We start from the raw sequence: 23,015 nt of genomic DNA, 5'->3' as shown, positions 1-23,015 counted from the left end.
CAGAAAGAGGGAGAGAAATTATGTGCAGCAGAATACGTGTGGATGCCCAGCCCACGGTGATTGTTCAACAAGGAGTGTCAAGGTGCTGGTGAGCTGGGAGCAGCATGAAGTGATGCCCCTCACAAACTCCTCAGGCCCCGTGGGCACCCCCCCACCCCAAGTCTGCTGGGGACCTGAACTGGGCAGTAGCTCACTTGGTAAAGCGCTCCTGTTATAGCTGGTTTAAGCCCCAGCTCACCAACCACAGGGGGGAAACTTCATGAGCAGTGAAGCAGGTCTGCAGGTGTCTTGTTCTCTCTCCCTCCCTATCTTCCCCTTCCCTCTCAATTTCTTTTCTTTTTTGCCTCTAGGGTTATTGCTGGGGCTCAGTGCCTGCACTGTCAATCCACTGCTCCTGGAAACCATTTTTTCCATTTTGTAGCCCTTGTTGTTGCCTTTGCTGTTGTTGGATTGGACAGAGAAGTTGAGAGAGAGGGGAAGACAGAGGGGGAGAGAAAGATAGACACCTGCAGACCTGCTTCACTGCTTGTGAAGCAACCCTCCTGCAGGTGGGGAACTGGGGGTTCAAACTGGGATCCTTACAACAGTCTGTGTGCTTCGCGCCATGTGTACTTAACCTACTGTGCTCAACTACCGCCCAGCCCCCCCTCTCAATTTCTTTCTGCCTCTATCCAAAATAAATTGAAAACAAATATCTAAAAAATTTACATTTAAAATATTTATTTCATTTCCTGTGAGACTGAAGGGTGCAGACTGCAGTGACTCCATGACAGGCTCTAAAAACTGCAGAAACAAGATAAGCCCCAGTTTCAGAAGAACAGGTCCTGGAATTCAGGACCATTACTGGAAATTGAACCCATGGCCCTGAATCAACAGGAACAAAGATAAGCTGAGCATTAAAGGCATCTCCGGAGAGATAGATAGCATTAAAGGCATCTCCGGCATCTCCATTAAGCATTTCAAAGGCATCTCCGGATGTTGCAGAGGAGTTATTCTGATGCAGGCTCCGCCCCCAGGTTTTTCTATGCCCCGCTAAATCCTAGAGTGCCCCCTTTCAACCAATCCTGGCCCTACACGTCACCCCTGGTTGTCGCCCAATAAAAAGCCCCCTCACCCCTCCCCTCTCTCTCTCTGGGCTCTCGCCTCTCCCTCTCTGAGGTCTCGCTCCCTGCTCTCCCCCCGTGGTCGGCCATTGCTGGCTGGCTCCACGTGGTCTGAACCAAACCTCCCCCCATCCTATAATAAAGATTTGTGTACCCCTTTGCTCTGGACGTCCGCTCTCTTCTCCACGGTGCAGCCCGACACCAGACCACCACAACAACATCTGGCGCCCATCGTGTTCCGTACCCACACCACGCCCGTCCTGAGGTCTCCAAAACCGCCCAGACACAGGTAAGTGGCATTCGCCCACTTCTGTGGCCCCGCGTTTCCCTCCACCATGGGAAATTTCTTGTTTTATGAGGAGGTGTCCCAGTCATTATCTCTTGACCTGGGACAGATTCCCACTGTCATAAAAGGTTTAATTTTCGCTACCCCTTGGATTTTTTTAACTGTGGTCGCCACTTTCAAGATATGTAAAACGTGGTATGCCATAAGGATAAGTGACCTTGAGGCTGAGTTACGAGAGTTAAATCACATGTGCTTAAGACTTAGACATCCTAAGCGGTCAGCGGCTAAACCCAAGAATTCCGTTCCCACAGACACGCACACGTGTTCGGACGCTCCTCCTCTGACCCCACCCCCTGCCGTCCCAGTTTCAGCTCCGCCCCCGGCCCCTGCCATCCCGATTTCAGCTCCGCCCCCGGCCCCTGCCACCGCGGTTTCAGCTCCGCCTGCAGCTTCTGCGTTCCTGAACCCCGCCCCTGACCCTGCCATTCCTGTTTCAGCTCCACCTGCAGCTTCCGTTTTCCTGACCCTGCCCCCGGCCCCTGCTGCCGCGGTTTCAGGTTTCAGCTCCGCCTGAGGCTTCCTCGTCCCTGACCCCGCCCCCTGCTGATACGTCACCATTAAGGGACCTAGTGGCTGAGATACGAGAGCTGAAGGATATTTTTTCAGCATTTAAGGATTTTAAACCATGTGCAGTCCACCCCGGGAGCTCCGTCCCCGTAGATATGCGTTTAGTCTCCTCTGCAGCCACTACAGCAGTTTCTACTGAACTTTCCACTTCTGTAGCTCCCTCTCCCGCGCCATTGGACCAAATCCACACATTCCCAGTAAACTTGGCCCCTTCTAAACAAAACCCTCAGCCGTGGCAGCCATATTCCTCTAAAGGACTTGGAACACTCAGACAAGCAGTCAGGGAGGACGGTATGCATTCTCCATGGACGAAGTCCGTCTTGAGAAGCTTTTACCAGCATTTAAATACACCACAAGACTGGAAAGATCTGGCTCGTGCTGCACTCCCAGACCCACTCTATCTTCAGTGGCAGGCATGTTTCCGCAATGAGTGCTCTAGGCAATCGCAGGAAAATAGTAACAAACAGGTAGAATGGAATTCTGATGCTTTGTTTGGAGCAGGAGCTTATGAATCTGGAGCTCAGCAGGCAGAAGCCAGGTTTCCAACCGGTTATTTTGAACAGGTACACATCTGTGCAACACAAGCATGGGAAAGGGTGACCACACCTGATGTAGATCCATCAGCTCCCATTAACTCTTTTCACCAAGGCTCTGATGAGTCATTGGCGAGCTTCATCTCAAGGGTGAAGAGAAGCTTAGAGAGAAAGGTTTATAATCCTGACGTCCGCAAACTACTCCTGCGCTCTATTGTCTGGGAAGGCATGACACCACAATTCCGTCAGGTATGCCTTAATCTTAAACACCTACACCCAGATAATTGGATTCTAGCGACACAGGAACTTACATCAGGCAATTATGGGGCACCCGCTACGACACAGGTCTATGCAGTTGCCCCACGTAAGCAAAACGGGGCCTGCTTTCAGTGTGGTCGCCAAGGACATTGGCGTAACCAATGTCCTGATAAGTTGCGACCACGCCTCCAGTCAGGGAAACCACGCCTCCAGCCAGAGCAACCCCGCTTTCAGTCAGGGAGCCAGAGACCACGTACTGTTTGTCCAAAATGTCGTAAGGGGTTTCATTGGAAGAGAGATTGTTGCTCCCAATTTCATAAAGATGGTTCGCCCCTGAATGGTACAAATTCGGGGCCTGAGATTTTGTGGACCACTCCTGTTTTAGAACAAGGTCACCCTTCTATGACAGTAAAGATTGGCAATATTCCTTTTAAATTTTTGATTGACACGGGGGCAGCAAAGACGATTTTAAGGCAAGAAGAGGTTCCCCAAGATTGGGGACCCAGTTTACATGGAATAGGAGGGATGACGAGAGCATTTTGCACACGAGACTCACTTATGTGGGAAGACCCAGAAGGTTCTACCGGACACTTCCGCCCTTTGGTAGCTAATATTAGCACCAACTTACTGGACAGGGATCTTCTGGAATGTCTTGATGTTAGGATATCCACAGACGCCTCTGCAGAGCGTAAAACTTGTTCCCGTGATACCAGGTCTATTCAGCACCCCCAATACTAAATGCCACTGTTCGTAGCCAAACACCCCGCTTAAGCTGGCTTTCTAATGAGCCTGTCTGGGTGGAACAGTGGCCTTTACCTAGGGATAAGCTAAAAATTTTAAAAGAGCTCGTCCGAGAGCAGTTGTCCTTGGGACACATTCGTCATTCTCGAAGCCCATGGAATACTCTTGTCTTTGTGATTAAAAAGTGCTCAGGAAAATGGCGCCTCCTTCAAGATCTCCGTGCAGTAAATAAAACCATGCAGGTCTGGGGCTCCCCCCAAAGGGGTTTGCCTCTTGCTTCTGCAATTCCCACGGGAATTCCAATCATAGCTATTGATATACAAGATTGTTTTTTCTCTATCCCCTTGCATCCACGAGATTGTAAACTTTTTGCCTTCTCTGTTCCGTCTATTAATAATGCCAGCCCTGCTGATAGATTTGAATGGGTGGTGCTGCCCCAGGGTATGGCCAATAGTCCTACAATTTGTCTGGAGGCTGTTAAATCTGCCCTTGTCCCATATATTCATAAGGGCCTTAATGTTTTTCATTATACAGATGATATTTTAATATGGGGAAAATCAGATACAGATCTCTATGCCTTACGTGATTTTCTCATTCCTGCATTAAAGAAAAGCGGCCTTAATGTAGCCCCTGAGAAGATACAGCTAATCCCTCCAATATCCTTCCTAGGTTCAGAGATTTCTCTAACGCAAATTCGTCCCTTAAAACCTAATGTTACCTTCCCTTCTAACCTTACTCTTGCTTCTTTACAAAGTTTTCTAGGAAATTTAAATTGGCTTAGGCAGTATCTCTATCTGCCCACAAGCTGCCTCCAACCACTGTTTGACCTGTTGAAAGGAAACAAACAGCCCTCTTCAAAACGTAAGTTAACTCCTGAGGCCTCCTTGGCACTGGAAAGGGTTAACCAGGCCCTCCAGGACATGCACCTTGTTCGATTCTCCCCCTCCTCTCCGGTAAACCTTCTAATCTTCAACTCCACCCCCACAGTAGTAGGGGCACTGTGGCAAGACCATGGGGTTCTCGAATGGCTTCACACGCCAGTAGGAGGAGCTCCAAGACTCCTCACTGAGATAGATGCGTTAGCATTCATGGTTCGCCAAGGGAGAAATAGGTCTGTGCAGGTCTTAGAGAAAGAACCGGATTTAATCATTCTGCCCTTTTCTCTCACAGATACAGAGTGGCTTATACGCCATCATTCCCGCTTTGCCATAAGCTTCATGGGGTTTCCAGGACAAATAGATAACCATTTTCCTTCTAATAAATTGATAGCTTCTTTACCTCTTCTGCCTCTACTAGCACCTAAACTTTTCTCTTGGGATCCCATTCCCTCTGCTCCTACAATCTTTACTGATGGCGGAAAAAGGGGAGCTGCTGCCCTTATATATTACCCAGACAAACAATCTCCTAAACCTCTCTTTACTGAGCTTCCTGAGAATTCCCCTCAGTACAAAGAACTTTATGCTGTTTTTCTTGCACTAAAAGCTGTACCAGAATCCTTCAACCTTTTTTCTGACAGTGTGTATACTGTTAACTTACTTCCATGGCTTGCTCGTTCTTATGTGAAAATTAATGACAACCCACTTTCCCCTCTCTTGATTCAAATCGCCTCTATGCTCTGTTCTCGAACCCAACCACTGTATATTCAACACCTTCGTTCCCACAGCCCTCTTCCTGGTTCCCTGTCCGAAGGGAATGCCGCAGTTGACCACCTTGCCTCCACAGGAACTTTCCCAGTCTCTGTCTCTGATCCTGCTAATTTTCACTCTCTAACCCATGTTAATCTTAAAGGCCTTCAAGCTCGATTCCCTGATGTTCCTGTACCACAGTTAAAACATATCCTTGCTACATGCTCTTCTTGTGCAAGTCTCATAAAGACACCTGCTATCCAGACCCTTGGGGTTAACCCCCGAGGTTTAAAAGCTAATGCTATTTGGCAAATTGATGTCACCCACATACCAAACTTTGACAAACAAAAATATGTGTTTGTCTCAATTGATACCTTTTCTAAATTTATGTGGGCTACAGCTCAGACAGGAGAAAGTGCGAAAAAGCTTGTAAGCCATATGCTCTCTTGTTTTGCCATTATGGGGGGGTCCCATTATTTTTGAAAACAGACAATTCACCTATGTTTACAAGCAAACAATTTAAAGATTTTTGTTCCCTCTGGAATATTACTCATACCACGGGCATTCCCTACAATCCACAGGGACAAGGCATTGTCGAGAGGGCCCATCAAACTCTGAAGGCTCAACTAAATAAAGATAAAGGAGGAACATATCTCCCCAATATCTAGCTAGCAAAAGCCTTAACTACGTTAAATCTCTTTAATATTTACAATAACTCGGCCTTACCCCCTATTATTCTTCACTGGCAAACACCATCTACCCTCCCATCTATTAAGGTCAAATGGAGAGACCCACTCGATAAAGTTTGGAAAGGGCCTGACCCATTATTGACCATGGGGAGGGGTTTTGCATGCATTTTCCCTCAAAATTTCTCTAAACCTGTCTGGGTTCCTGCCCGCCATGTCCGACAATACCCGCAGGATGGCGCTGTTATTCCTGAAGAACAAGAAATACTACAAGAGGACCAGATGCAGGATACATCCCAGGACCCGTAATACGACATGGCAGAACCTGCAAAATCTGGCTCACAGAGACCTCTCTCCTACCCTTTCCCTGTATGTCTTATGTTATAACTGGCCAGTTGTTTTTGTGAGTGAGTGTGTTAAATGACAAATTTTTTTTTTTTTGCATGACCCATCTGCTTGGAGTACTCTAAAAGGTAACTGGCTTTATATAAAAATGCTGGACGCAGCCAAAGTTTCTGGAGACGTCCAGAAACATTGCAAATTTTTTTTCTTTCTCCCTCTTTTGAATTTTATATATAGTTTTGGTATATATGTAAGTGTTTAGTCTTAAACTGTGTGACTAATGACAGATTTAAATTTGTTTTTAAATAATGTGTTTTTATAACAAAAGTTCTTTTTCCTCCAGTTTGTTATAACTAAATGTTTATGGGTATGTCTCAAGTTTGGTAACACTAACTTAACGGTCAGAAGTGTAACCCTACAGCTACACTTTTACCAGACAACGTAAAAATTAATTGTTAAGGTAACTTACTATTTAGGTAAAAGTCTAAATGTTCAATGTGACTATTCATTCCCAAAACTAAACTATATAAATTTTATATACAGGACACCTTTGAAGGGCCCCCAAAGGTGCCCTGTAAACTATCTTGTGGAAATTAATCCACAACAGATCTGGCATCAATCTGGCACTGTAAACGTTAAAATCATTGTCACGAATATGCGTTAACTCTCTAAGCAATTTGAGTCTGTTTAAAATACATATTTTAGCTAAAATTGGTCTCAAGATCCTGTGGTAGAGGCTGCTACAGGAGGTCACATTAGATGACCTTTACATAAAATCATAAAAAGATTCTAAACCAATTATAATCATCGAGGTATCAACTATAACAAACCTATAACTTGTTACAAGTTCAAATTAACCATGAGAAGCAGATTGTTTGTGTTTCTTTCACAGGAATCCCGGAAAAACCATCTGAACCCCTGCACACCCTGACGTCACTCACTAGATGGCACGACTACCGTGGCACACCCCCCGAAACCCTAGATGTCACTCAACGCGATCTGAAGAACCTGATACACAAACTCCAAGGACAAACTTTCTTCATGCCTGGTTACCGTTCCTGCTTCTGACCTGCTTGTTACGTGTTGGCAGTTCCAGCTAGCTATCTACAAAAGAGCAACATTCCAGCGGCTGACCTCCCTCATGCAGTGTTGCATCCCCTGCCAATTCTTCCCCTAGCCATCTACTTCGGACTGAGACTTGTATCGGACTTTCTGACATACCCTATATACATTTTACACAATTTTGAAGCAGCTTATTTCCCTTCACGCTGCTGGTTTTTCATAGACTGATCCTGAGTAATTCATAGACTTTACAGACTGTTGCCTTGAGGACTATACAATGCCAAATAGCCCCTCTGTTTGGTGGGTCATGCCTCCCGCCTCCCCCTCATTATGTACCCTTGCCCCTTTCCCCACCCAAACAGGGAATGCTCCTTTACACACCAATCCTTCCCTTCACACCACACTGGCTTTTACTTCTCCCCTACTTGTCCCTTCCTATTTTGTTTAGGCTTATGCCCAAAAGGTTTCTGCCCCATGATAGTCTTTTATAGACTTTGTACATCTTATGCAATTACTAGATAGAAAGATAGAAAAGATGTAGAGATATTGTGAAGAGATGGTTGAGCAGGCTGCGCTTAAACCTATGAGATGAGTCTCTCCAGGTAAGTCTCTCTCTCTAAAGAGGGGTTGAGCACAGGAGGACGCATAAATCTCACAAGGTTGGCAGCCATTTAAGCCTTCCCTCCTCCACAGAAAGTCCTACATCTTCCCACCTGAGCATGGCATTCCTCTAAAACATTTAAGCCTGCTCCATTCCATTTTTCTTTACTGTGTCCATTTAGATATAAAGGGATAGGAGGAGATGTTGCAGAGGAGTTATTCTGATGCAGGCTCCGCCCCCAGGTTTTTCTATGCCCCGCTAAATCCTAGAGTGCCCCCTTTCAACCAATCCTGGCCCTACACGTCACCCCTGGTTGTTGCCCAATAAAAAGCCCCCTCACCCCTCCCCTCTCTCTCTCTGGGCTCTCGCCTCTCCCTCTCTGAGGTCTTGCTCCCTGCTCTCCCCCCCGTGGTCGGCCATTGCTGGCTGGCTCCACGTGGTCTGAACCAAACCTCCCCCCCATCTTATAATAAAGATTTGTGTACCCCTTTGCTCTGGACGTCCGCTCTCTTCTCCGCGGTGCAGCCCGACACCAGACCACCACAACAACATCCAGAGAGATAGACTGTTAAACATTTCCCCACATTTCCCCCAGATGTGTAAAGCTACGTAATCCATACCCTATATATCTCCTCATGTACTGGGGTTCGTGGTCAAGCACCTAGAACAGCTGTGAGGTCTCGGCCCTAGCCCCATGCCCGGGCTAGAAATAAAGGCTCTTTGTCTTTACATCATTCTGGTCTCTTGGTGTTTTTCCTTGGATAACTGTACCCCAACATTGAGATGAAATTTCATTGGAGAAAGCAGAAAACCACTCAGGTATATGTGTCCCAAGGATCCTCAGGCACACAAGGCTGTTATTCTGCCAGCTGGGCTATTTCCCCCGTCACTATTTATTATCTTCAGGAGCCCACAGCTGTTGGGGGCTAGGTTCACTGTCCAGGAAGTCCAGGCTACTGTTTCCATGAGAGTCTGAGCAGGTAGACCCCAGACTCTCCCCCTTCCGGGTTGAGATATGGCAGGTCCCTCCTGACCTGTGGATTTACGATGGTTGGACCCCTGGATATGGGCACCTTTCCACACATGCCACTCCTCCCCGCCTCCCCCCCTTTTAAATTATTTTATTTTTGAGAGAGATGCAGAGAGAGAAAGACACAGAGAAACACCAGAGCACTGTGCAGCTCTGGTTTATGGTGGTGTAGGGACTCTGGAGCCTCAGGCATGAAGTCTCTTTGCATAACTGTTATGCTATCTACCCTTGCCCTCCTTTCCCTTTTTTATACAAAAGGCATGAATTACTGTGTATGGCTAACTTGAAAACCACCAGCAAACATCCTGATTGCTCAGGTACCTCCCTTCCCCCTTCCCCTAAAGTGCCTGCAATCTAACTCCGGAAAAATATACATTGTGAAGGTTGTGACCAAACCCTGTATGGTAAGCTTTTACTTGTGATCAAATAGCCTGTAGGTCAAAATGTGACTATGCATTGTGTTGCTCTGTGTTTGAGCTAATGATTATCTCAATCTTTCCCCTTTCCCCAGCTATGGGTATATCTACTTGCTTTTATTCCCACAATAAACAAGATAGCCTTCTGAGGCCTCTCTTGGAGCTGGTTGAGTCTGGTTTGGCTTCTTCCTCTCTGTACACATCACCCCCGACACAGAGTCACCCTGGGACTCCCAGGGGGCTGCTCTGACCCTTCGCCGCCAGTGGCCAAGGAGGTGGAGGACCTAGAGTGATAGCCCGCACACAGCATGGCTCAGCTCTTAGCTACAGGTGTCCCCTCTCTCTCCCAGATGGTGCTGTAGCTGATTTCTGTGTCGCCTCAGTCAGTCATGAAGTGCATAGATCATAGTGCGCTGTGGGAACACAGCAAGCTTGAATCTTACTCACGACTGTCACTTACTGCATGCTGTGTTTAGCTCTTTATACCTCCACTTAATATAATGACCCTCGTCCATTCGTACAGATGGGGGAACTAAAGCTCAGAGAGTTTAACCAGCCCAAGTCCTGAGCAGGGAGTAAGAGCCATGGAGTGAACATTCTCTGACAGGCTAGTTAGAGAAAAGGACAAATCAGCCATACACCTGTGGAGACTGACCTAATAGTACATTCTAGAGGGAATGAATATATAAAAATATTTCTTGCCTCCAGGGTTATCACTAGGGCTCAGTGCCAGCACGAAGTATTCACTGCTCCTGGCACCAATTTTTTCCATTTTACTGGATAGGACAGAGAGAAACTAAGAAGGGGAGGGGGAGATACAGAGGGAGAAATATACTTGTAGACCAGCTTCACTGCTTGTGAAGCATCCCTGCTGCAGGTGCGGAGCCGGGGGGCTTGAACCTAGAACCTTGTGTGGGTCCTTGCACTTATTACTATGTGCACTTAACCAGGTGCACCATCACCCAGACCCCAGGATTGTATTGTGAGCCAAGGGAGAGGATGGGGTTCTGGGGTGTGAGAAGATGGCTCTCATATGAGATGACACATAGGACAAAAGCAGATGCTGTCCTGAGTGTGGTTAAGGGGCAGAGCACGAGCTTCATATGTAGGAGGCCCTGGCCTCTATAAATGATGCAAGAAAGGAAGAAAGGGAGGGAGGGAAGGAGGGAGGGAGAGAAAGAAGAGACAGAGAGAGAGAGAGACCCCACTGAGATGCTATGGGTGTTTGTCCTGCTAGACAGGAAAAGTAACTTCTAGAGGGACCCTAAGTCTGGATCATTTTCATTCCTTGGGTGACAGAGTTTCTCCTGAAGCCCACTGATTTACTTAAGCTCCACATGCCACCATTGGGACATCCTGCAAGAGTCCCATCTCCACTGTTTTGGGGAAGCTGACCCCCAAACCCAAGTACTTGGCACCACACTAACTGCATCTTTGATCTCTACAGATGATATTTTTTTGTCTCCAGGGTTATCACTGGGGCTCAATGCCAGCATTATGAATCCACTGCTCCTGGTGGCCATTTTTTTCCATTTTATTAGATAGGACAGAGAGAAATTGAGAGAGGAGGGAGAGATAGAGAGGGAGAGAAAAAGAGAGACACCTGTAGATCTGCTTCACCAATTGTGAAGCGTCCCCTCCTGCAAGTGGAGAGCTGGGGGACTCGAACTGGATCCTTGCACAGGTCCTTGTGCTTAGAACTATGTGTGCTTAACTGGATGCGCCAATACCTGGCACCCTGATTATTTTTTTAAAAAATAGGGCTTTGGGGCCAGTCAGTGGCACACCTGGTTATGTGCACACATTGAAGTGCACAACGTTGCAGGTTCGAGTCCCTGGTCCCCACCTGCAGGAGGAAAGCTTTATGAGTGGTGGAATAGGGCTGCAGGAGTCTCTCTTTCTCTCCATTCCCCCCTCCCCTCTCAATTCCTCTCTGTCTCTATCCAATAATAAATAAATAAAAACATTTTTTAAAAAACCAGGGCCTCATGTATAGTTTTTTTTTGTATTTTTATTATTGGATAGAGACAGAGAAAAATTGAGAGGGATGGGGGAGATAGAGAGAAACAGAGAGGCCCCACAGCCCTGCTTCACTACTTATGAAGCTTTCTTCCTACAGGTAGGGACCAGGGGCTTGAACCTAGAACCTAGTGCACTATAATGTGCACACCTAACTAGGTGTGCCACTGCCAGGACCTATGCATGTTCTGTTACCTTTCCCACGTCATTATTATTATTATTTCAGATAAACAGACAACACAGCACCTCCCATGTCCTAGCTGCCCTTGAGGCTAGACCAGACTCTGCTATAACATCTGATTCCCAGTCCCCCTCTTCCAGCTGATGTGCAGTCACCACTGGCCTTCACTGGAATACAGCCACCTTTCACAAGTGTATTTTCAAACTACAAGGAAGCTGCCATGGTGACCTGTGTGCTTAGCACAATGTGTAACTAGTCACCTGAGTAGAGGTGAAGAGCCTGGGGGTTGGGGGTATCCAGCCTAGGGCCTCGGACACTCAGGGCATGTGCTCTCCACACTGCAGGAAGTTCTCTGCCCCGAACTAAGGACCCACCATGTGTAGCACCTTCCCTCCCTGGAAACCATGCTTCCCCCAGCCTCTATGCTCAGAGGCCGTCCGAGTCTGCAGGCAGATGGTGGGGGCCTGAGCATAGGGTGGGGGCAGTTCAGGGCTGGAACTCCCACACAGTGGCAGCTGTCAGCCCGTAGTTCTCCTGCCGGGTGGGCTCGGGGAGTGGGTACTCAGCCACCCGGCACAGCTGCTGCTGGATGCTGTGTCCACTCAGCTGTGGTCGCCCAGGGTCACCGATCAGAATCCGAGTCCCATGGGTCCTCACACACCTCTTCAGCCACTGCTGCAGACGGTTGGCGAGCTCATCATCGTAGAACATGTCCCCAAGGACCACAAGGTCCCACGGGGCCGGCTCTGAGCCCACGATGTCTTGGGTGGAGACAGGGAAAGGGCTCAGGTGGTTCAGCTCACAGTTGAGTGCAGTGGCCACCCCTGCGACTTAAGAGAGCGGAGAATGAGGGGGCAGGTGATGGGCTACCCTAATACCTCCCATCCAGGTTCCAGGTCCTTCCCTTTGCGCCAAAAGCTTATTCATCAGGTGAAGAAGCTGGAGAGCTGCAGCCTCCATAACCATTCACCACAGCTTCCAGATACAGGCACGGAGATAGCGGACACACAATGAGAACTCCTGGGTGCTCATTCTTGCTGTGTGGGTCACAAGCCCCCAGCCTTGGGCTTGAACAGGCGGTGGGACTCAGAACTGACAGCCCCCGTGCATGCATGGGGTCTGCAGGTAGGCTCTCTCCAGGAAAGGGGAGACAGAGAAAATCAGATGAGACCCAAACTCAGCTGTTTCCACCTGAGTCTGAACAGAGTGAAATATCCCTTAAAGGAGGGACATTTGGATGTGGCAATAGGTGTAGGTGTGACTTGGAAAGGAAGAGAAGATAGGACCATGATGGGGTGGTTTATACAGATACAGACAGATGTTGTAGAAATAGCCCGTATCTGCAACATTAAGGTAACTGCTGTAGCTTCCAAAAGAGGGAATGGGGATTCAGAACTCTGGTGGTGGGAACGGTGCAGAGTTAGACCCGTTACCTTGTAATTTTGTAAATATATATTAAATCACTAATAGATTTTTTATCAGTAATAAAATTTTTAAAACAATAAAGTAAAGCTAACTAAAAAGAAAAAAGACCATTAAAAAAAATCTCCCTGGGGGCTGGGCATCGGTGCAGCAGGTTAAGCGCACATAGGACGAAGCACAAGGACCGGTGCAAGGATCCCAGTTGGAGCCCCGGCTTCCCACATGCGGGGGTGGGGGTGGGGTCGCTTCACACGTAGTGAAGCAAGTCTGCAGGTGTTTGTCTTATCTTTCTCTCTCAATTTCTCTCTGTCCTATCCAAAAAAATCAGAGAAAAAAAATGGCCATCAGGAGCAGTGGATTCGTAGTGCCAGCACCGAGCCCCAGCAATAACCCTGGAGGAAAAAAAAAAATCTCCTTTAAAGGCACGGCCTGTGCTTATGGTGGTGTGGGTCAGACAGACACAACCCACTTGTGTTGGGAAGACCCTGCCCCAGAAGCCAAGAGTAACTAATGCCCCCAGCTTGGCACTGCTGTGGGCTGCAGGATGGCCACATACAGAGATTCCCCCATCAGCTAAGGATTCCCACAGGAAACATCCCACTGAGCAGACAGTCTCCACTCAGGCCATAAAACACACGTAGAAATGCACTCGCAACATGTGGCCTCTCGAGAAGCATCCTGAGAGGAGGGCAAAAGTGATAAGAGTTCAGGGAGGACCCCATCAATGTGTCCTGGAGCTCTGCTTCCCCAGAGACCCACCCTATTAGGGAAAGAGAGAGGCAGACTGGGAGTATGGATCGACCAGTCAACACCCATGTTCATCGGGGAAGCAATTACAGAAGACAGACCTTCCACCTTCTGCATCCCACAACGACCCTGGGTCCATACTCCCAGAGGGATAGAGAATGGGAAAACTATCAGGGGAGGGGATGGGATATGGAGATAGGGTGGTGGGAACTGTGTGGAACTGTACCCCTCTTATGCTATGGTTTTGTTAATGTCTCCTTTCTTAAATAAAAAAAAAAAAGTTCAGGGAGGACCAAAGCAGTGGCTGGTTAAGCAACTCACATCACAAAGCACAAGGACCTGGGTTCAAGCTCCCGGTCCCCACCTGCAGGAGGAAAGCTTCATGAGAGAGGAAGCAGGGCTGCAGGTGTCTCTCTGTCTCTCTCCCTCTCTATCTCCCCCTTCCCTTTCAATTTCCCTCTGTCTCTAATCAATAACAAATAAAAATATTAAAAGAAAAAGGGCTCAGGGAGAGGAAAAAGAAAGGGTTCAGGGAGAGGGGCTAGGTGTGGAGCTCAGCAGGGGAGCACAGGCTTTGTGCGCAGGAGGCCCTGGGAATAGGGTGCTCACGTGGATCTATGTCGTTGGCCAGGATCCGGGAGGACCCGCTCATCTTGGCTGCAATGGCTGTAGCCCCACACCCACTGCCCAGATCTAACACAGACTTCCCTCTGACGGTGTCCGGGTTGTCCAAAATATACCTGCAGAGAAGCACAGGGACGCGGCAGCAGAGTGAGATGGCAGAAGGTTAAGAGCCACCCTAAAGAAGTGTCTGTGGGCTGACTGGACACAGAGACAGCAGAACTTAGCCCTGGAAATGCATGTGACCTTGGCAAGCTTGGTCTGACAGCAGCAAAACAGTCGGGGAGGAGGCTCAGTTGAGGAGCTCCGGACTTGTGAGCACGAGGGCCCCAGTCCCATCCCTAGTGCCACATATGCTAGGATGGTGCTCTGGCCCCTCTCACAAAACAAACAAATCCTTTTTTGTCAAGACTCGGTGCTGGGGACCAGGTGGTAGTAGTGCACCTGGTTAAGCGTGCATGTCAACATGTGCAAAGACCCGGGTTCGAGCCCTCTCTCCCCACCTACAGGGGAGATGCTTCACAAGCTGGGAAGCAGGGCTGAAGATGTCTGTCTCTCTATATATATATTTATACCCCCTTCCTTTTCTTTTTAAACTTTTTTTATTTTCCTTTTTGTTGTCCTTGTTTTTTATTGTTGTTGTAGTTATTACTGTTATTGATGTCGTCATTGTTAGATAGGACAGACAGAAATGGAGAGAGGAGGGGAAGACAGACGGGGAGAGAAAGAGAGAAACCTGCAGACCTGCTTCACCGCCTGTGAAGCGACTCCCCTGCAGGTGGGGATCCGCAGGTGGGGGCTTGAACCAGGATCCTTACGCCAGTCCTTGCACTTTGTGCCAAACCCACTGTGCTACAGCCCGACTCCCTTCTGTTCTCTTATTTTCTTTCTTTCTTTCTTTCTTTTTTTTTTTTTTGCCTCCAGGGTTATTGCTGGGGCTCAGTGCCTGCACTGTCAATCCACTGCTCCTAGAGGCCATTTTTATCCATTTCTGTTGTCCTGTTGTTGTCATTGCTGTTGTTTTTCTTGGATAAGACAGAGAGAAATTGAGAGAGGAGGGGAAGACAGAGAAGGGGAGAGTAAGATAGATACCTGCAGACCTGCTTCACCGCCTGTGAAGTGACCCCCCCCTGCAGGTGGGGAGCCAGGGGCTCAAACCAGAATCTTTAGGCCAGTCCTTGCAGCTTCACGCCACATGCGTTTAACCCACTGCGCTACTGCCCGGCCCCTATCTCATGATTTTTGAGAGGGGAGACACTGCAGTCCACTCCACCATGACAGAACCCCCACCTCAGTTCCACCCATGGTGTCCCCACCTGATGCAGGAACTCAAACTCAGGGCCTTGCACTTAAGAGTGTGCTCTGCCTGCTGAGCCATATCAGCAGGCTTTGCAATCGAACCGACATTCAGAATTATTCCCATCAGGCTAGTCCATGCCCTGGCAATTCAGGCCCATCCTCTTCTTGTTTCATAGCTGTGTTTTATAGCAAGACAGAACCATCCAAGTGTTGACTAATCCAGAACAGACTGGACTGGAATGCTGATGCCCAGCTTCCTGTCAAGTCTGATTTATAAGAAGCCTGGGGCTGGGTAATACTAAGTGCAAGGACCAGAGTTTGAGTCCTGGGCTTCCCACCTACAGTGGGGATGCTTCACAAGTGGTGAAGCAGGTCTGCAGGTGTCTCTCTGTCTTCCTCTCTATCTCCCCTTCCTCTCTCAAGTTCTCTCTGTCTTATCCAATAAAATGGAAAAAATATCTGCCAGGAGCAGTGGATTTGTAATGCTGGCACAAACCCCAGTGATAACCCTGGAGGCAAAAAGAAAAGAAAAGAAAGAAGGCTGATGCCTTGTAGGGACTGGCGGGGAATTTCTGCTGCAGATTCAAACTTTTCACTGTAGAGAGGAGGGTCTCTAAGCCCACTGGGGAGGGGTCTTGGGGCTGCCTGGTGACTCCCACCTACCACCCGTGGGGACTGACAGAGGCAGTGATGAGGGAGCAGAGGCTTAGAGAGACAACACGGAGGCCCAGCACAGAACCCCTGGAGAAACTTGACCCGGCCACTCACAGCAGCTTCTGGAGCGTGTAGACAGCTGGTCCCAGGCTTCCTCTGGGGTGAGAAGGCTTTCCAGGGAAATACCTTGATAATCACGGAGTGGGGCAATGAAGCAACCCCAGGTACACTGCTCTGAGCAGGAACCCAGGAACTGGGGGCAGCCTCTGGCTTTGCAAGAGCAGAGGAACGGAGTGGGAGTTGGCAGGAGCTGGCAGATGAGGGCCCTGAGCAGCCCAAAGGGTCTCATGGGGCAGTACCTGGACAGGGCCTGGCCTCCTGGCCAGTAGATGGCCCAGTAGGGGTCGGTGTAGGGCCACAGCTCAGCTCGCTCCCACCAGAACCTGCACCGGGGTGTCAGCAGCCGCAGCTCGATCTCTGGGGTGAGGCTGCCGCTGCGGGTGGCTTCCGTGTTCTCCTCCAGAAAAGCTCTCGTGGCAGGTTCCAAGGAGCACCCAGCTGCACTGCAGGCCCCGGGGAACAAGGCAAGGCCAGCACCTTCCACGGCCTTGGCACACAAGGCAGCCACTCTCCAGCTGGGGCTCCAGGCCATGCTGCTTGGGGGGGGCACCGCTGGGGGTCAGAACTGGCTACCAGTGGCTCCCCGCTGACCCCCGGAGGGGGGGAAGGGGGCTCAAGTCAGGAGGAACACCGGGAGCTCCAGAACCTGGGAGAGAGGACACAGTTGAACACTACAGGTTAAGTCCCAGAGCATGCTGGAGGCACCCAGGAGCACACTCGCTCTATCTGGGTGCCTTCTCACCTTCCCACCATGGGGTCTGGGAGCAGCCCAGAATGACGGCAGACCAGCCATGGGGCACCTGCTTCATGAGCCCATGTGGCCAGGCCAGTCCTGCCGCCCTGGGCAGGTCACAGTTACACTGACAGCCTCTTCCAAGGCTGCCAGGTGGATGCCACCAGAGCAATCCAGAATCTGGCTTTTTATTTTTCTTGCCTCCAGGGTTATCTCTGAGGCTTGGTGCTTGCACTACAAATCCACCACTTCTGACAGCCATTTTTTTCCTCCTCCCCAATTCCCCTTCTATTTTATTTGACAAGACAGAGAAATTGAGCAGGAAGGTGGAGATAGAGGAGAGAAAGAGGCCTGCAGAACTGCTTCACTGCTCATGAAGCTTTCCCCCTGTAGGTGGGGAGCGGGAGAACCGGGGTCCTTGCATGGCTCCTATATGTGCCACCACCCAGGCCCCCAGAGTATGGTTTTGTTTTGTTTTATATATATATATATTTGTATTTATTCCCTTTAATTGCCCTTGTTGTTTTATTGTTGTTATTGATGTTGCTATTGGATAGGACAGAGAGAAATGGAGAGAGGAGGGGAAGACAGAGAGGGGGAAAGACACCTGTAGACCTCCTTCACCGCCTGTAAAGTGACTCCCCTGCAGGTGGGGAGCCAGGGGCTCGAACCAGGAACCTTATGCTGGTCACTGCACTTTGCACCACGTGCACTTAACCTGCTGTGCTACCGCCGGACTCCCCAGTCTTTTTTTTTTCTTTTTTACTTCAACTTCTTCATGGGCCTGGGAGATAGGTTGCCCGGCAGGGCAGGCATTTTACCAAGCCCAGGCCCTGGGTCCAAGCCTCAGCACCATACCGAAGCACTGGGGAAGCTCTGTGAATGGTGGAGCAGTGCTACGGGGTCTCTCCTCCCTCTCTCTCCATTAAAACTGAAAACACTGGGCCCATGAGGTCACTCAGTGGAGCCGTGCATGCGACACCCTGAACGCATTTCCCCTGAAACACAGGTGTACACACACATACAGAATTCTGGATTGGTTTTAAGAGGAAGTCAATACCACATTTTATTGCAACTATCTGATGATTTGCCACTGCCAAGGCTGGGCTGAAAAGGCTTTTCTAACACTGTGAGGCTTTTCTAAACACCGTGAGAGCTCAGAGAGAAGGATGCAGGTCTGGGCCCTGTGCTCTGCTCACTAAGTCTGCCCTCCACCCAGTGTAGAGAGCAGACTAGGCTGGGGACAGGTGCAGGTGGGGACAGACCAGGCTGGGGTCAGGTGCAGGTTGGGGACAGGAGCAGGCTGGGGATAGGCCAGGGCAGGTGAGGATAGGTGCAGGCTGGGGACAGGCCAGATTGGGGACAGACCAGACTGGAGACAATTATAGGCTGGGGACAGGCCAGGGCAGGTGGGGACAGGATCTGGCATACTAGGGCCCCGAGCAGATCTGGGGAGCAGAGCCCAGGATCCATTGACTTGCAGCACTAAAACACCACTCCTCCTCCTCCTCTCCACCACCCACTAAGAGGAGGGGGGGCGGCCTGGCTGTACTGGGCTCGGATTCCAGTCCACCCTGCCTGGACTACACTAAGCGATTCCTCACCTGTCCCAGCACCGTGCGCCGTCTGCACATGCGCCTCACCCAACCCTGAGCGGGTTCTCGCACGGAGCATGCGCACGTGAGTTGGGAGGCGGGGCCTGGTTTGGCGCCGGGCATGCGCAGTCGCCATGCCGTTACTCGGCGTCTACGGGCACAGAGGATGCGCACACCGGAAAGCTCGGGGACTCTCCTTGCCTGAGAGGCGGAAGTACCGCCTGAGGGCTCCGTGACGTCACGTGCAAGTGGGGTGACGTGGAATTCCTGGTCCCTGAGCGCTTGTCCCCATTTCTGGGGTCCGGAAATGAGTGGCCTGGCCTGTCCCCCCAGTGTGACGTCCTGTGTCCCCGTTGTGAGGACCTGACCTCACCGCGGTCCCTCAGCCCCGCGTCCTCACTGTGACCCCGCCGGTCTCCTGTGTATAAGGGACAGAATGAAACCCGCGTGCAGGGAACAGAAGGACACGGCCACCCGCGTACAGGGGACAGAGGGACAAGGTCTCCCGTGTGCAGGGGACAGAGGCACAAGCCAGGGGACAGACTTGACACGGTCCCTCATGTGCAGGAGACAGAGGGACAAGGTCTCCTGACTGCAGGGGACAGTGACACGGCCAGGGGACAAAGTGACAAGATCCCTCATGTTCAGGGGACAGAGTGACATGGTTGAGTGCAGGGAACAGAGGGACAAGGCACCCATGTGCACAGGACAGAACGACACGGCCAGGGCACAAAATGACAAAGGCCGTCATGTACAGGGGACAGAGTGACAAGGTTGCCTGAGTGCAGGGGACAGAGGGACACGGCCACCCGCATGCAGGGGGTCGTCCAGCGTGAGCTGAGCAACCCCACACGTGACTTGGTGGCACTATGTCCCTTAGCTGGATGAGAGATTAGAGCCTTGCTGTCACCCGACAGGGAAATAAACTAGGCCTTCAGCAGATAGCAGACTGCCTGCGCTCTGAAGCAGGCTGGGCAGAGGGCACTCCAACATGTGCACTGAGCAAGCACCACTTCCTTCATTGTCTCTTTAAAAGTTTACTTAGGGAGTCTGGCGGCAGCTCAGGGGGTTAAGCTTAGGTGGCGCAAAGCTCAAGGACAGGCAGAAGGATCCCGGTTTGAGCCCCTGGCTCCCCAGCTGCAGGGGAGTCACTTCACAGGCAGTGAAGCAGGTCTACAGGTGTCTGTCTTTCTTTCCCCCTCTCTGCCTTCCCCTTCTCTCTCCATTACTCTCTGTCTTATCCAACAGCGATAATTACAACAATAAAACAACAAGGGCAACAGAAGGGAATAAATAAATAAATAGTTTTATTGAATAGAGATGTAGATACCGAGAGGGGCAGAGGAGAGAGACAGAAATACAGCCATCTGCTGACCTGCTTCACTGCTCCTGAAACTTCCCCCCTGCAGGTGGGGAGCAGAGGCTTGAACCTGAGCCCTTGCACATGATTGTGTGTGCTCAGTCAGCTGCACCACCACCCAATCCCCCACCCTCATCCTTATCTCTCCCTCTTTTTTTTTTTTTTTTTTTCTGTCTCCAGGGTTATCTCGAGCTCGATGCCTGTACTACAAATCCATGGCTCTTGGAGGCCATTCTTTCCCCTTTTGTTGCCCTTGTTGTTTATCATTGTTGTTGTTGATAGGACAGAGAAATAGAGAGAGGAGGGGAAGACAGAGAGGGGGAGAGAAAGATAAACACCTGAAGACCTGCTTCACCGCCTGTGAAGTGACACCCCTGCAGGTGGGGAGCCTGGGGCTCAAAACTGGATCCTTATGCCGGTCCTTGAGCGTCACGCCATGTGTGCTTTACCCACTGCACTACCGCACGGCTCCCCTTATATCTCTTTTTAAAAGAGAGAGGGAGAGAGAGAAAGAGAGAGAGGAAGAACACAGTACTGCTCCACCATCCATGGAGCTTCCCCAGGTCTCCAGGGTGCTCCCTTGTGGTGCTTGGGCTTAGGCCCAGGGCCTCACACATGGTATGGTGTGCACTCCACCACCTGAGCCATCTCCCCGACTCCCTAGAAATCATTAGTATTTAAACTCTCAGGGGCCAGGTGATGCCACACCTGGTTGAACGCACATGTTACTGTGCACAAGGACTGGGGTTTGAGTCCCTGGTCCCCACCTGCAAGGGGAAAACTTCACGGATGGTGAAGCAGGGCTGCAGGTGTCTCTCTGTTTCTCTCCCTCTCTATCTTCCCTCCCCCTTTGAGTTCTCTTTGTCCTATCAAATACAAGAAAAATAAAATAAAAATAAGCTCTCAGGAAGTATAAATCTGGGCATGATTAAAGTTAGCTGGAATTTTTTTTGTAAACTTAGCACAGGAAGTCCTCATCTGTTAGTTCTTTCAAGACTCAGGTTTTTTTTTTTAATATTTATTTTATTTATTTATTCCCTTTTGATGCCCTTGTTGTTTTATTGTTGTAGTTATTATTGTTGTTGTCGTTGTTGGATCAGAGGTTTGTTTTAAGGCTCCCCCCATATTTCTTAGAGCGTATCTTTACACAGAAACACTGTACTTGATGGCACTTTCATTCCCAGGCTCTCAAAGGGCTCCCTCAGCCACGCTATTTCTTCAGACTTGCTTGTTTGCAGTTCAGAAACAAATCTGAGACCAAACTACTGGAGCAACAAAACAGAGCAATGACTAAAAATACCAGTAACCACTTTGTATCTCTTGAATGTGGACACTTAGAGGGAAACAGAGTCGTTTAGGAAAAATAAATAAATAAATAGATGACAAGGACAATGGAATTTGTGATGAGAGGGTAAGAAAGGGCAGGATGGTGAGGAGGCTGTGGATGCTGCCGGCGTGTTTGACAAAGCTTTGTTCATTCTGGACTTGTGTTCTCCTACCCCTCCCCACCCCCATCTGTGTAGAAGATGTTTCCTCCTGGATGTGGACTTAACAAGGAGGCAGAGGCAGAAGAGCTCAGAGAGCAAGAGATTCCTTAGCTGGTGAGTATTTGGGTGGGAGGGAAAGCTTGTCTGCCAGGGACTTAACTGTAAGGAATAAGGAATGGGGCGGGTGGAGTTCTGAGGAGTTGTACAGGCGGCAACAGCTCCACATGGCCTCATGCCAGCTCCCGGCACGTTAGCACTCAGCTCCCCAGGCAGTAGCTGCTGCTTCCCTGGTTGGTCAGGGCCTTGTTCTGTAGTCCGTGATTTCCACCCAGAGAAGAGGAAACGTGTGGATGAAGGACACAAGTGGGCGAACAAGTAGACAATGTTAGAGAGGACATTCATCTCATATTAGCTGAGAGTCCGTGGATCCAACCGTGAAGGGAAAGGAAGACTTTTTTTTTTTTTTAAAACAGAGCTGGGACTTCACCACTCTAGGCCAACTCTTCATTCACTGGGGTGGGGTGGGACACCACAACATGGCAGCTTCCCCCAGTACCTTCACACCTCCCGTGTGGTGCCGGGGCTCAGATCTGGACCTCACACATGGCAAGTCGGGGAGCTGTCTCTTCAGTCCTATGAACATTGAGTTCAACAAAGCACAAAAAGATGCCAGCTATTAGACCTATATATTCAGTGGCTGAGGAAGAACTCAACTGGTGGAGCACAGGACTGGATGCCTAAGGCTCCTGTTCCATCTCCAACACCCCATGTGTGTGCCTGAATGGTTCCTGATCTCTCCCTCAAGGGACTCAAAAAACACAAACACTTCTGTATATTTTATTTGCCTCCAGGGTCATCGCTGGGGCTTGGTGCCTGTATTGTGAATCCACTGCTCCTGGAGGCCATTTTTCCCACTTTGTTGCTCTTGTTGTTACTGTTATTATTGTCATTACTGTTGTTGCTGGATAGGACAGAGAGAAATCAAGAGAGGAGGGGAAGACAGAGGGGGAGAGAAAGATAGACACCTGCATACCTGCTTTATTGCTTGTGAAGCTTCCCACCTGCAGGTGGGGAGCAGGGGCTTGAACCTGGGCACTTGTGCATGGTAATGCATGTGCTCAACTGCCGCGGACCACCACAGTGGATGAGCAGCAGGAGAGTCAGGGGTCTCGAAGGCAACCTCCCCGGTGGGTCAGGAGTCAGCACGAGGGAGAACAGATAGACACCACACTCTATTGGAGGGTGAATCTGGACTCATTTTAATAGTGAAACTGCTTTAGCTTTTATACTTTTTTCAGGTTACAGTCAGGTTGCCTAAACAACCAGCTCATAAGGAAGTAGCAATAAGCATCATAGTCTTGTGGCTTTGGCAGGCTATATGTTACTCCCCTTTTACTGTAAAGAATGGTACAATGCTTAGTATCGTCCTGTTCTCAGGGGAGGTCATACCCAGAATTGTTTTAGACT

General features: G+C 49.7%; 1 protein-coding gene and 1 long non-coding RNA gene across 4 annotated transcripts; one reads left to right on the top strand and one right to left on the bottom strand.

The window, feature by feature from the left end:
* The first annotated feature begins 947 nt into the window (after positions 1-947).
* Positions 948-8,598, top strand: LOC132539434 (uncharacterized). The gene is made up of 2 exons (XR_009550721.1): positions 948-977; positions 8,421-8,598. It is a non-coding gene; the product is annotated as an uncharacterized LOC132539434 (long non-coding RNA).
* A 2,994-nt stretch (positions 8,599-11,592) lies between these two features.
* On the bottom strand, positions 11,593-18,761 carry ETFBKMT (electron transfer flavoprotein subunit beta lysine methyltransferase). Of its 3 annotated transcripts, XM_060194619.1 has the most exons (4): positions 18,711-18,761; positions 16,613-17,019; positions 14,289-14,419; positions 11,593-12,340 (listed from the first exon to the last, which is right to left on the bottom strand). In XM_060194619.1, the coding sequence occupies exons 2-4, from the start codon at positions 16,903-16,905 to the stop codon at positions 11,997-11,999; spliced, it is 768 nt and encodes a 255-aa protein (XP_060050602.1). In that variant the 5' UTR covers positions 16,906-17,019; positions 18,711-18,761; the 3' UTR covers positions 11,593-11,996. The 3 variants fall into 3 exon arrangements, with proteins under 3 accessions (XP_060050602.1, XP_016050404.1, XP_016050403.1); XM_016194918.2 differs by lacking the exon at positions 18,711-18,761 and having other exon boundaries at positions 11,593-12,334; positions 16,613-17,506; XM_016194917.2 differs by lacking the exon at positions 18,711-18,761 and having other exon boundaries at positions 16,613-17,490.
* Between the last annotated feature and the right edge of the window lie 4,254 nt (positions 18,762-23,015).

Source organism: Erinaceus europaeus, chromosome 7 (genome assembly GCF_950295315.1).
Source record: "Erinaceus europaeus chromosome 7, mEriEur2.1, whole genome shotgun sequence".
Classification (NCBI taxonomy): Eukaryota; Metazoa; Chordata; class Mammalia; order Eulipotyphla; family Erinaceidae; genus Erinaceus; species Erinaceus europaeus.
This window is presented reverse-complemented; position numbering and strand designations above follow the sequence as displayed.